Here is a 14138-nt window from a genome sequence, read left to right as displayed (position 1 = left end):
CGCTCCCTCAGGGGCGGGGCGCGGGCGCGTTGCTCTGCGTAGCCGGGGTGGAAGCCTTCTGTGCAGTTTGTGACCTCCGTACTGTTACCGCTTTCAGGAGCCCTCCCGCATCGCGCGGAGTGCCCTGCTCCATATGCAGCTAGCAGCTTCTAGCGCTGCGTGACTTCCGAGTGAAGGGCTAGGGTGAAATGAGTGAGGCCTTGGGAATAAAGAGAGGTTGCTGCTGAATGTTGTGGGGACAGAGGTCTGCATTCAGAGTCGGTCCCCTTGGGATGGGAGAGAAAGGTGACTCAGAGCAGGGCTCAGGCTTGGCATGGCTGCTGCAAGTGGCAGCGTGCTGAGCACAGGCTGCTGTGGTCTGGGATCCTTCAGTATCCTAGATGCAAAAACAAAGCCATTTTTGGTTTAAAAAACACTAATTCTTTCTTTAGAACTTCACAAACTGTACATACATAGGATGCTATACTAATGCTAGTTACAAGCACTTCTGAAAATAATTTCTCTCTGGGTATCATTAGCATATGTAGAGTCAAAAATCACACTTTGAAATTGTGCTTCCCCTTCTAGTTTTATAGAATATGTAGAAACTTTTTTCTCCTTTTCAGGATTCAGAACTAAACAATTCTAAGCAAGTGGATCACCAGTCTTTACCTGAGCTGACTGTCCTATGAATTCAGTTTCACAAATGTCTATAAAGCTGTATTACATTGAATTATACCATTAAAGAATATTCATAAAGTAGTTCTAATAGGCTAATGCAGGAACTTTTAAAATGGCTAGGGTGTTTTTAAAGCAGATGTTAGATCTTATTTTTGCTTTCATCAAAAGGAAATCAAATGTGGAAAATTTACTTTTTTGTGCGTAATGTGTCCTATTTTTTCTTTTGAAAATGGCAGGTTTTACGTTGTTAGCAAGTAATCTGGTAGTAAGTGCTAGTTCAGTGCATAAGTGCAAGGGCATATGCCACAACTACAGTCAAGCAAATTAATTACTTGTGTACAGCATTATTATTCAGTGGTAGTTAAGTAACTTTGGAAATTTTTACTGAAGTTTTCTGTGAAGCCAGCCTCAGTGGGAGAATGTAAGAGATCAGGTTCCTCCGTATTGTGTAGATGGGCCTGGAATAATAATAATGTTCTAGTCCTGAAACAACCTGAGGTAGAAGCAGTTTCCTGCTTGGGAGAAAGCAAAATGAAGGCAGAATATGTTACAGAACATGTCAGGATCACAGAACGTGGACACAACTTCCTGATTTCTTTTATGATTTGCCTATGACTGGATGCCACCAAAAGTTACAATTTCAAATGGCCCTGGCTTAGTGAGTATAGAACAGTAGGTAGAACCTTTAAAGCTTTATTTGAAAAAATCAAACAAGTGAACAGGAGTCTGAATTTTTTTTTTTTGAAATACGTTTTCAGACTTCAGTTTTCTTAATATTCTTCCCCTTCTTCCGCCTCTGCTTCCACCGAATCTACCCCAACTTCTTCATAATCTTTTTCAAGGGCAGCCAGATCTTCCCGGGCCTCAGAAAATTCTCCCTCCTCCATTCCTTCTCCAACATACCAATGTACAAAGGCACGCTTAGCATACATGAGATCAAATTTATGGTCAAGACGAGCCCATGCTTCAGCAATAGCAGTTGTATTACTCAGCATACACACAGCTCGCTGCACCTTTGCAAGGTCACCACCTGGCACCACAGTTGGAGGCTGGTAGTTAATTCCCACCTTCAAGAAAAGAAAATAAAAACTTTTGCAATGAATGCTAATCCTTAAAGACTTATTTCTGTAATCAGTGAAAAATCACCATGGTTATGAACAAATAAACCAACTTACCGTTATTTTTCATCAAAACAGTTAATGAAATCCTAATTACAGGATCAAGTCAAATTGGGCTAGCATTAAGTGGGATAGGTTGATCTATAGAATTTTTTTTCTACGGATTATGATGTGTAAGCCACAAAAATGAGCCTGGAAGGACCATGGAAGAAATTACTGAAAGTGAGAGCTTACTGGACTCTCATTAGAACATAAAGATCTGGTCTTTGCAAATCCTGAATGTGTGGACAGTAGCTGGACAAAATCCTTGATGGAGAATCTGGTACTGATCTGGTAAAAAGTTTACGTATTGGAGTCTATGTTAAAAAAACCAACAACAAAAAATAAACCAAAAAACACCAGGCTTGCCCCAGCAGTAGAAGCCAGGCCCCACTGAACTTCAGTCACTGGAATACAGATCTGGCAGTTAGCAGCATCTGTCATTTTAAAGCATCTATTAAGTGTTTTGGAAAGTTACTGCACTGAAGTACTACTCAGATTATTCAATACAGTGTTTCTACAGTTGCTTGAGGGTTATTTACACTTCCTCTATACATAATTAAGTTTTTTTAAGGTTTATAAAGTAGAAAATTATGGTATAATTTTTCAGTAGTCATCTGTCTGTAAATTGCTTTCAGATACTCCATATTGCCTATCCCTATAAAAGCTAGGGTTTTCATTAACTTGATAAGGAATTTTCATTTGTGTTGCAATATCTTAATTTTATGCTTAAAAATGTAATCTGAAATCTAAGCAGCTCAGTAGCAAGGACGTTATGACATTGTAGAATGGCAGCTACCTCCAAATACTATGCAATTCCTAATACTTCAAACATTAGGTAATGTGTAAGTTATGTAAGTACCTTGAATCCAGTGGGGCACCAATCCACAAACTGAATGGTTCGTTTAGTCTTGATAGTAGCGATAGCTGCATTAACATCCTTGGGAACAACATCACCTCTATATAGCATACAGCAGGCCATATACTTGCCGTGACGAGGGTCACATTTTACCATCTGGTTGGCTGGTTCAAAACAAGCATTGGTAATCTCAGCCACTGATAACTGCTCATGATACGCTTTTTCAGCAGAGATGACAGGGGCATATGTTGCCAGGGGAAAATGGATTCGTGGATATGGAACAAGGTTGGTCTGAAACTCTGTCAGATCTACATTGAGGGCTCCATCGAAACGCAGTGAGGCTGTGATGGATGAGACAATTTGCCCAATAAGTCGGTTTAAATTGGTGTAAGTAGGACGCTCGATGTCAAGGTTGCGACGACATATATCGTAAATGGCTTCATTATCTACCATGAAAGCACAGTCTGAATGCTCCAATGTTGTGTGGGTAGTTAGAATTGAGTTGTAGGGTTCCACCACAGCAGTGGAAACCTGTGGTGCTGGATAAATCGCAAACTCTAGTTTAGATTTTTTGCCGTAGTCAACAGAGAGCCTTTCCATGAGGAGAGATGCAAACCCTGAACCCGTGCCTCCTCCAAAACTGTGAAAGATAAGGAAACCTTGCAGCCCTGTACACAGATCAGCCTATATCGGGATGAAAAAAAAGTAGGAGAAAAGAAGATATTATTAATGACTTTGGCAATGGTGATATTAAAATAAACATTCAAAACTGTTTGTTTCTTCTTAATTCTATATTGTTATAATAAAAAAATACCAGCATCCTTGAAAGATGCATACCTTTTACTCAAAACTGCCAGTGCCTCTTTATACCCTCTACTGAATATTAATATCCTTATATTAAAAAGCTGAATTAATCATGGATGTCATTTTAATACTACTGTAAGCAGGAGCAGCTGTACCCCACTGTAATAAGTTATAAAAAAAATATAGTTCAGTTACAGCTTTGGGAATGTAAACAGATTCTATTCCACATTGCAGCAAGTATCAAAGTGTTGTAAACAAGTTTCTTGATGTTTATTAATTTAACTAGTCAGGCAATCACTTTTTCACTTTGAATCATACCATCATATGAGTTTCTCCCAATATGATGTCAGAATACAAAAACTAGAAAAGTATTTTAAATTGTTAAACATCCAACTAAGTCCTGAGGTTTAAGGTACTGGAAATGTTTTGCATGATGCATAACAGCATGATTAAAGCTGAAAATAACAAAACACTAGCGTGTAACAATGTGATTACACTCATTTAAGGGATTTATAATGTTTCTGAGGTATCCCTAAAATATCTTCAGATAATGTTTCAGATCCTAAAAAAGCTGTTTTATGGACTGAATGATTATTTAACTCAGGGCGGAGGGAGGGCAGGGAGAGCAAGTTTTAAAAAAATTACCTATGCTTGAAAGCAAAAAAACAGCCATAACTATAGATAGCTATAGAACTGTATCAGTTATTTTAAATACTGACTTGCAGTGTAAATGCTTACCAGTTTGCGAATGCGATCTAGCACTAGATCAACAATCTCTTTTCCAATGGTATAATGGCCTCTGGCATAATTATTAGCTGCATCTTCCTTCCCAGTAATGAGCTGTTCAGGATGGAATAACTGCCTATATGTGCCTGTACGTACTTCATCTATGAATAACAAAACACCAGGACATAAACTGATCTGCTCAATTTTTTGTGCTACCTAGTGACTACATATTAAGCAAGCCCACAAGCCAAAATAAAACATAGACAGTATCCCTGACTATATGCAGCTTGTCTGACTAGTGTAAAAGGTTGGTACAGCTTCAGCCCCTTTGTTTAGAGGAGAACATCAGGCGCTTGCAAGGTGATGCTTGCATCCAGGAACATGGAGGTAACTCAGGAAACTACATTAAAGGCACAAACAAGATTCTGAATAGAAATTAAACCAAACTCTGTAAAGAATACAAAAGTTTAGGGATTTTCCACAGGCTGTAAAATAGTTCTACTTTTTTCCAAGTGTCACCCTTAGAAAGAGAGACTATTTCATTCTTCCAAATAACGATATCCTCAAATGTCCAAATAGCATGCAGACACACAAGTCTTTTAAAATCCATAGTGTTCCAAACAGAAAAACAAAACAAAAAAAAAAGTAGAGAAATTAGTGCTTTTATATGAAAGATCTTTGATGTTGGGTACATACCAACTACAGTTGGCTCAAGGTCCACAAATACTGCTCTGGGAACATGTTTACCAGCTCCTGTCTCACTGAAGAAAGTGTTAAATGAATCATCTCCACCTCCAATAGTTTTATCACTGGGCATCTGACCATCAGGCTGGATCCCATGTTCAAGACAATACAATTCCCAACATGCATTGCCAATCTGAACCCCAGCCTGACCAACGTGGATAGATATGCATTCACGCTGCAAATTAAAAACAGAACAACGATAACATGACGTACAGAGATACCTGTCTTCTAGATGTGACTCTAATAATAACTAGTTATCTGTGGGGGTTTATTACCATTACCCTTCTGTTGCAGTATTCTCTGGCTAGTCCTAAGTGGCAATTACACTGATCAAATTGTCTGCTGTTGGCAGGACTCCACTCACCTCAGTTGACCTGGACAATGGCTTTGAGAATTGGAGGGTCTTACAGATGGCATATTCTCTATACGCACATGGAATGAAAACAGTATCTTCATCCCTTACCATGCTGGATGCATATTGTTTCTTTGATATTCCAGCTACTCTTTCACCTTTCTTTAGTTTTGGAAGACTTCTTTTATATGGTAACCCAAAACTTCTTTGATTTGTTGCCAAATCATATATTGGATAAATATTGTAAGAACCTTCCCTGCACAGGATCCCTTAGTATGTTTTCCTTTAAAATAAACACAGAGATATCTAGTTACTGACAATCCGTATGTCTTTGGGTTCCTCTGCTGAATCATCCCAGAGTCCCAATCAAGTGTTATCTGCCCATTTTCATCAGCTCTGATGAAGCTAAGCAAGTACGTCATGTATGTTTTATCTATTCTCAATAAATCCTTTTTTTCTAACATCTGAGACTGAAACAGCCTTCTAGCTGCCTGTTACCATGTATCTAGGAAAAAGTGGAAGCTGAAAAGAAGAAGTAGGGTGTTTGGATATCTCTTTCCCATTTTCTTTATAGCTTCATCAAAACTTGTCTCGATTCCATATTTTAATTCTCACCATCGTGGTTTTGTCAGAAGTCTTTTGACAGTGAGACTAACCGCACTCATTTCCATGGCTATCCAGTCTGTCCCAAGTTTCCATAGCTTTCTTGCTACCTTGCCATTTCCAGTATCCGTCCTTACTACCACGCGACTTTCAGAGCCTGAGGAAGAAGCGCCAACCCTCGGCTACCAATCTCGCCCCTTCACTTCAGCACTGCGCCTCTCGCCACCACGCGGCGCCACGTTATTGGCTGCCGCTCAGACTCCTCTCCTCTGATTGGCTGCGTACAACGCCCACAAGGTTTGAAAGCCAGGACAACCAAACCGAAGGCGCACTGGATTGACTGGCGGATGCTATCCGATTTTCTGTCGTCTCTCTGACACTTGAGTCAAGTTTTAGTCTGCTCCTGACCTTTTCTACTGCTCGGTGCAGCCGGCGCACGCCATTAACAGCCCTTCGCTGCTTTTGTACATGCTCTCGTCCCGCTAGCTACCCACCAGTTTCTACACCTAACTTCTGAACTATTAACTCTTACAGTAGTTTCTCTCCTCTCCCACAATCTTTCCCCCTTACTGTTGCCGCGGAGACCCCTCACAGGTGTTCCCTGCAAGTCCCGTTCCAGCACATGCAATCCTAAACTCCCCGGACCTGCCGCAATAGATGCGGTCCTAAATTCCCTTTCTCTCCCCAGCCGCGAGGATCCCATTCCCCACCATGATGCCTTGATAAGGTGAGGAGCTTCGGCTGCGCCAGACGACGTCCGCTTCTCTCCGCCGAACAGCACCAACTGTCAACGGCTACCCGCCTCGCGCCTCACGCCCGCGCGCCCTGCCTTCCCATTGGCTGTTTCCCGAGCTGTCCGGAGGAGAACGGAGGCCTCTGATTAGCTGAGCGTGGTCTTCTCCCCACGTGGGGCGGTGCTTGTTACGTGCTCGCCCGCAGGCGCGTGAGCTGTGGCGGCGCGCGGGGTGCTCGAGCTCCGCGGGGCGGGAGGGCGCGGGCGCCTCGTGCTGGTGCTGAGGGGTGGAGGCGGGGCCTCGCGCAGCCTGAGGCGCCGGCGTGGCGTGGCGTGGCGTCGCCTCAGCGTGCGGCCGGGCCGCTCTCCGCCGGGGGTGCCGTGGTGGGTGCCCCAGCGCGGGCCCGCCGTGGGCGGCTGCGCTCGCACCGCTCCCGAAGGCTTCCGGCTGGAGGCGGCGGCCGGCTTTGCGAGGCCGCGAGGAGGCTGCGGTCTGTCTGGGGAGCGGCACGCGGTGTCTGGGCGCGGGGGCGGGGGCGGTCTGAGAGCCTGGAAATCCCCTCTAGCAGCGGGAACGGGGCGTCCAGAGCAGAAGCTCAGTTGCTTTCTGGAGTAGCTGCCTCGCCACAGGCCTTTGTCGTGTCAGCCAAAACTTGCTTCTTTCGCAGGGTTCGGCGTGTCCCCTCTTCACGTGGCAGCCGCTGCCTGGAGGTTCTTGGTGGGTGCAGGAGGCTGGAGCAGAGGATCAGACTGGTCCAGAAAAAGGCAATAAATGCATTGTGAGTTTCTGGAGTAGGAGCAGAGATTATTTTCATGTAATGCTAGTTCTACCTAATAGTCCAAGAGTGATCTCGTGGGAAAAAAGTATAGCTAGAAATACTTATTTATTTTAATGCATTTTTAGTCAAGATTGGACAGGAAGGTGTTACAGTCTAAATAGTCCTTTGTTTTTCTTTCAACCATTGATTTTTAACCTGGGCATTCTGTATTAATGGTCTCATACAATAGGAGTATTTGGTCGATGTTATTATCATCTCTATATATGACAAAGTTAATGAAAGTTGAAGAAGAAAACTTATTTTGTTCTGACAGTTGCCTGAAAGTAAAAAATGGGGGGAAAAAAGAGTGTTATTTTATTTTAAATGTCAAACAATTCACATTCCGTTCTTGTGAACTATATTCTTGCTGTATATTCAAAAAATTCTGTGCTAAGCAAAAGATATTCCCTGCTTCAGGGATCTGCCCATAAGGCTTGATTTCAGATTCTTGGTAAGGTCTGTTTCTCTGCCAAATGCAAGCAGTTTGCAACCGATTGCACTTACGAAAGCTGCCTCTAAAGAAACAATTTAAAATTGAGATCAGTGCCTGGTACCTGCTAGTGCTTTGATTTTTCTTTTCTTCTTCTTTTTTTTTTTTAATCTTATTAGAAAAGCAGTTCATATCTGGAAACTGATGCAAAAATGGCTGTAGTCTTACTGATCAGATTTTTCATGGTTGTACTCAAGATCCTGACAATGTGATTTTTAAATTTCTGTTGTTTTTTGGGGGTCAATAGTGCTATGGACAATTGAACTGAGGAAATCTATGGCATGACTTGCTTTCATTTACACATGTGATTTGGTATATAATTTAAATACAGGTACTTAAATGCTCTCTTGCTCTCTTTTTTATATATATATATTTTATAATATATAAAAAGAAACTTCGTATCTCTGGTTAGGTTGTGGATTAGGTTGGTTTATTGCTCAGTTCTGTAATACCCAGCGGATTAGGATTGAGCAAATAGGATATAATTATATGTGTGGGTTTATTCTTGGGATGAGACTAAATACCAGCTCGTCACTAACACCAGAGTTAGCGATAAAAGAGGCTGAACAGCTTCTTGTGTTGTGGAATCTTTAAGGTTACTGTCAAGAAGAGGCTTGCAAAGCCAAATTAATTCTATGCTAATGATGACCTAGTTTGTGGTTAAGATTTGACTTAAGCTTAGTGTTCAGGTTAATTTAAGGTATACAACAGAAAATTTTAAGTTCTGGGTGCATTGCTTGATTCTGGAAGTCCTAGGGCTGTGATGAAGATTGCCACGATAAAAGAGAATTTAACTCTATCAATGGTGTTGATGCTTCATCCATCCTGAAGCTTAACTTTAGCAATGTGGCTAAGGACTCTGTTTAAGATAGTTTGATTTATTTTGTGATCCTTTATAGCCATGAGAGCTTGCAGTTGGCTGCCTAGATTCTGCATTTTTTTTCTGGGTGCATGTGGATGCCTTGTGTGTTAAATTTAAGATGGAGCCAGACTGTGGCAGTTTCTTAATTGCTAGGTGCTTCAAATCCTCATGTACCTGTACCATGAGAGATGGCACCAGAAAAAGAAATTGTGTTACAGTTATTTCTGTGTACTTAGTTTGTGCTTAATAATATAACTAACGTTTGGGCTGGCACTAACTGAGTTCCTTGGTACTTTATAATATTCAGGGTTCCTGGCTCTGAAGATACTTCTGACATTGTGATGATGTGCATCCTCTTCATGGTCCATAATGATAAATAAATTAAAAGTCTATTGCAGGCTTTAAGTAATACTTTTTTCCTCTGTGTATTCCAGGCAGTCTATTTTAATTTTTTTCTGCCATTTTCTGCAAAACTTCCGTGTTGAGAGAACAAAATATCAGCAGTTATAAATTGTCACATGCATTTGGATGAAGTAGTTCATCTTTTGTTGCATTTTTACCTTACCAAATAAGCCTGATGTAGTGTGTTAGCTTTAATTCAGATTTTTAAATGACAGCTACAGCATACTATTCTAGCTAATGAAAAGTTAAATGTGTTACATTAAAAATATGTGTATATAGATAGATAGTGTTAAGTCTTTACTAGCCCAAGAATATGAGCTGGTTTATAAGCTCATCATTACTAAAATGGTCGAAGTCATAGTTCCAGAAACACTCAGAGCATCTGGAAATATGCTCACTTTGGCATTTAAAATTTGTTAGTTCTCCTCACTTTTAAAGGTGCCAGATACCTTACAAGTCCAACTGATTATGACGTAAATCCACCACAGTCCTTGCTTTTTATTATGACTTGCAGCTCCATTTTGAAATACAAAGGTTGATAAAAATTTCTCAGCTAGTCAAAAAGTCTGTATATGAGTTAATTTACATAAAGATTATATCAGAATGGTGAGTTCTAACTGTAGGTAGAGTGGGCAGTTTCTTAGGTAAAGTCCTACCTATGGTCACACAAAGCCTGGAAAACCAGGCTGGAAAGGGTCAGGTTTTTGGCAGTGGCCCTTTCTGAGAGAGAGGTGGCACCACTCAGCAGCAGCAATATTTGCACCTTTCCTTTAAAGCATCTTTTCTTTGGAGCAGCTAGCCCAAGTCTCCTAGACTTGTCCCTATTGCTCTTTGTCCCCGTTCCATCCCTTCTCTTTTTCTGGAAGGAATACAGGCAAAATGATATGTTGCCTATACTGCTGAGAAATTTTGAACCAACTCTTGAGTGTTAAGGCTAAGTGCAATCTTGTAATTAGTTCCAAAAACAAAAAAAAAAAAAGATGGGGGAATGCTGTTTTATATGTGAACAGTTTGTCCTTTTTATCTTTGGAATTTTCTATTTATGAATGAACTACTGAAATTGAGGTTTTGCTATGTTCTGTTTTGCTTTTAATATATTAAAATCAAAATTAATAATATAAGATTGCGTTGGATTATTAGAAAACAATCAGGTATCTTGTATGTCTTTCTGTGGATAGCTTTTCTAAAGAAGTTATGGATGTAACTTTAAATGAGGGTGGTTTACAGTATAAATGGCAGAGAATACTTTAAATGTGCCACTGATTGGCCCCTAAGTGTGTGCAAGACTGGAAGCAAGCTTTGAAGAGGCAATATGTTAAACTTTGTTTATACAAAATTGTTTTAATAGGCCTGTTGAGGGTCTTCAGATGTTTTGATTAAGATTTTTCTTCCCTTCTCCTCAGTCCTTTCACATTAAATTTAAAACTTCTTTTTACACATTTTCACTTTTCTTACTATTTTGTCTGTTTATTATCCCTGTAATGGTGTAAATTATCATACAGTCATTTGGAGGCAATAATGAAAGCTATTGCTTACTCTTCTTAAGTAAATGGGACTTTGGGGTCAGACCAAGATGGGATAGGGATTAAAATCAGATAGGGTGAAAGTTACCCAGATGTAATTCTTAGCACACGATGATTCCTGGGGTTTCGTCGTTTCCAATGACTTCCTGGCTGGTGACAACACTTTCGGTGAGTTTATCAATCTTAACTTTTTTGTTGTTTGTTCATCAAGCTTCCTTGTCACATATGAAATACTAGGGAGTAATTGATGGCCCTTAAAATCCAGTATTCGTTATCTGTTCCTTCGCAGTGGAGTATTTTCTTTGCAATAATGGTAAGAAAATTGCTACTCCTTTATTCTCCACTGCATTAGGATGACAGAGTAAATATTAATTTAGTCTTTAAAATGCATTCCATCTTACATTGATAAAATATTATTAATACTATTAACAGTGTTTACATTATTTATTAATTCCTAGACATCTCATACTACACTGACTTTTTAGTCAACAGGTAAAACAAGTTACTCTGTGCACTAATTAGCAGTAAAACCTGTGTTAAGTCTAAAATTGCAAAAAAAAATCTCTAATAACTTTGCTATGTTTACAATGCTAATCACTGAATTTCTGCATATATTTTTACTGCAAAATAAGGAGAACACTGAATTTCCCTTTCTTAACTTTTACCAGAAATAGTAGGTAAAATAGTAGGTAAAGTAGACTAAAACTAGAGCTTTTAAATTATTGTTTATGTTAAGCTGTATAAAATTATAGTATTATTTACAATAAAGCAGACTTTAGAGAGACTGCTACAAATGGGATTCCACCTAGAGTAACTGTACCGCACATCTGTGAACAGAAACATCTGCTAACTAACATCAGTCTACCACATGCTCTTTTCACCAAAAGCAAAATGACAGTTTATCTTTTTACTTTTATCCAAAAAAATCTCCCAAAAATGCAAAAGACAGATTTGCTTTTAATAAGAACAGGTAACAAGTAAGATGAAGAAATTGTTATCATTTCATTGAAGCCAGTGGAGTGATGCTAAGTCACATTAAGTAGCAATCTAAGCTGATGTGTGTCTAACTGCAGTGGGTTTTTTTTGTTTTGTTTTTTTAAGATAAATATAATGGAAAACATTAGATGACAAAAACCTGAAAGATGAATAGTGCCACCCTTATAGTTTCGTAAGAGCAGATTAGCTGGGTAACTTGTTTGCTTTTAAAGCTCTCGTAATAAGAGCATCTTTTCTTTAGCTGGGGATGCATGACTGTATTAGGGACAGACGGTTGCTATTTATATCCTCAATTACCCACCCAAAATAACTGTTTGAAGCTGGTTTGCGTCAGAACCAGGACAGAGGCCCCTGTTCAATCCACGTAGCTTCCATACACTTATTAGAGCAATGCATTTATGATCAACTGTTCTAAGCTCCTCCTGTAAGCAGTGCAAAAAGAGAAAAGCTCTTCCAGAGGATGATTTAGACACTGAGCACTCCTATACCCTAGAGATCCCCACTGTTTCCTCCCATAATAATCCATAAATCTACTTCACACACTGTCTCAAGGCTCCAAATCTGTTCCTTCCTGCATCTTCAGACCATTGACTAGCAAGGAGTATCAAATTATGTGAGTTTGTTTTTTTAAAAAGTTGCCAGTCTGTTGTTGATACTGACTTACTGACCACAGTCCCCTGCTGACAGAGGCAGCTATGTCATCAAATTCCTATTCTAAATTAATCAAGTTTCATCTTAAACATAGCTTTTTTGGGGGGAGGGGGGGGGGACATTTCTATTGGAAGAAAATGTCCTAGAACCCAACTATTCTTGCAAGTATCCTTTCTTATCTATGGTCTAAATGTATTTATGCCTAGCTATGGCCATTTTTGCTTGCGTGAACAATTTTTATTAGGTCATATAATCCTTTTCCTTTTAGTCTTAGTAGACAATTTTAAGCCTCTTGTAATGCACAGTCTTCCTCCCTTATCACTGCCTCATTGAAATGGATCAAACTTAATTGCCATGAACTTTGGTGTCTGGAGTTGCACATAAAACCCTATTACAAATTTTACTGGCAAAACTCTTTGCAGTACTGTTAATTCCTCTCTCTGCTGAAAAGAGTTGTGCAGATACATGCCAGAATAGCATTTAAATGTAAATGATAGAATTACCCATTTACCACTGACTGACTTGAATGTGTTCAGGTCTGTCTGCCATCCTCTGTATACATGTCAGATTTTTTCATATACTCTCAGCTGCTGAAATTCTGGTACATTTTAACCATCTTAGTCTGATAGGTCTTGTCAGCTCAGGGGGACTTCTGACCCTGACTCTTCATGGACACAAATCTTTCTTCAGTGGTGGTTATCTTAAATATCTAGCAATGACAGGCAGAGGAGAAGGGGGAAAAAAAAAAACCCAAAACTGTGCAGCAGTGTCATCTTGTGGTAATGACGCAAAAAATGTTTAGTGTTGCCAAAGGGAGAGGTGAGAGGCCTAATTTATTACAATGTTCTTGTTTATTACAATGTGCAAGTGAACAGTTCAGAAGATTGTATATTTGATTTGCATGATGCCTGGATTGTATTGCTTCATGCCAAAAACTAGCCTGCAAATAACACGTTGATCTGAATAATATAATGATTTTTTTCTCTAGCCACTGCTACTTTCAGTTTTTGAAATGAGTCTGGAAGTAAGCTCTCAAAATACAGGCTGTAGTTCAGAGCCTCTAAGAGGGACTTTGGAATCAGTTTTGTTCATGTATTGTTCAAGAGAAATTACAATAAGATTTCCCTTTAAAAAAAAAAAACAGAAAGGACTTGATGTCTGATCACTGCAGAATGTTTTGTATGTAGTTACTAAACTCCTGATGAAGAAAATAGTCATTTTGAAAACATAACAAACTGCTGTACCTAACCCTTTGCAGTGTGTGCTGACCTTCATGGTGTTCTCAGCCATATTGATCATACCAGACTAGAAAATAACCAGACTGAAGTATGCTGTGATTTTATAGATGTCTAGGTCTTTGTTTCTGGTCTGTTCAAGAGCAGACAACAAAAATCTTGCAAGCTTAGTATGAAAGACAGGAGAATTTACAGTGAGGGGTGAGAGGGGGAAAGCATAAGGAAGTAGTATGGGGATAATATGAATGAATGAAGAAGACTTTGTTTCTGAAGGACTTTTGATACTTAAAATTGTTTTTGTTTGAATGTGAAGCAATCTTAAATGTCTGGAGAGAGCAGTGAACTGTGTAAGTCATAGTATTCTGACTGCAAGACATTCTTTGTTGTGGGTTTTTGTGGCCTGTGGATGCTGGAACACAGTATTAGACTCTGCTACCCTTGATGGTCTCCTGGTTTGTCCAAGAGCAGGATTCCCTTCAGTCTGCAGCATGGATTGCCAAAGAGTTGGGAAGCGAAAGGAACT

The 14138-nt window shown here is 39.7% G+C and overlaps 1 protein-coding gene and 1 long non-coding RNA gene across 2 annotated transcripts; one reads left to right on the top strand and one right to left on the bottom strand.

The window, feature by feature from the left end:
• Positions 1-1389: 1389 nt before the first annotated feature.
• Positions 1390-6737, bottom strand: LOC112989111 (tubulin alpha-3 chain). The gene is made up of 5 exons (XM_026110030.2): positions 6616-6737; positions 4903-5125; positions 4219-4367; positions 2680-3360; positions 1390-1727 (listed from the first exon to the last, which is right to left on the bottom strand). The coding sequence occupies exons 1-5, from the start codon at positions 6616-6618 to the stop codon at positions 1431-1433; spliced, it is 1353 nt and encodes a 450-aa protein (XP_025965815.1). The 5' UTR covers positions 6619-6737; the 3' UTR covers positions 1390-1430.
• Positions 6738-6969: 232 nt separating this feature from the next.
• LOC135329143 (uncharacterized) lies at positions 6970-10645 on the top strand. The gene is made up of 2 exons (XR_010390353.1): positions 6970-7417; positions 9116-10645. It is a non-coding gene; the product is annotated as an uncharacterized LOC135329143 (long non-coding RNA).
• The last annotated feature ends 3493 nt before the right edge of the window (positions 10646-14138 follow it).

Source organism: Dromaius novaehollandiae, chromosome 9, assembly GCF_036370855.1.
Source record: "Dromaius novaehollandiae isolate bDroNov1 chromosome 9, bDroNov1.hap1, whole genome shotgun sequence".
NCBI lineage: Eukaryota > Metazoa > Chordata > Aves > Casuariiformes > Dromaiidae > Dromaius > Dromaius novaehollandiae.
The sequence above is the reverse complement of the archived record's forward strand: the minus strand, read 5'-3'. Positions and strand labels throughout refer to the sequence as shown.

Coding starts and splice junctions, on each gene's coding strand:
- LOC112989111 (XM_026110030.2), bottom strand. Junction 4,368..4,902: donor CCTTGAGCCAACTGTAGTTG/GTATGTACCCAA, acceptor TGTTATTCATAG/ATGAAGTACGTACAGGCACA. Junction 3,361..4,218: donor TAGATCGCATTCGCAAACTG/GTAAGCATTTAC, acceptor ATCCCGATATAG/GCTGATCTGTGTACAGGGCT.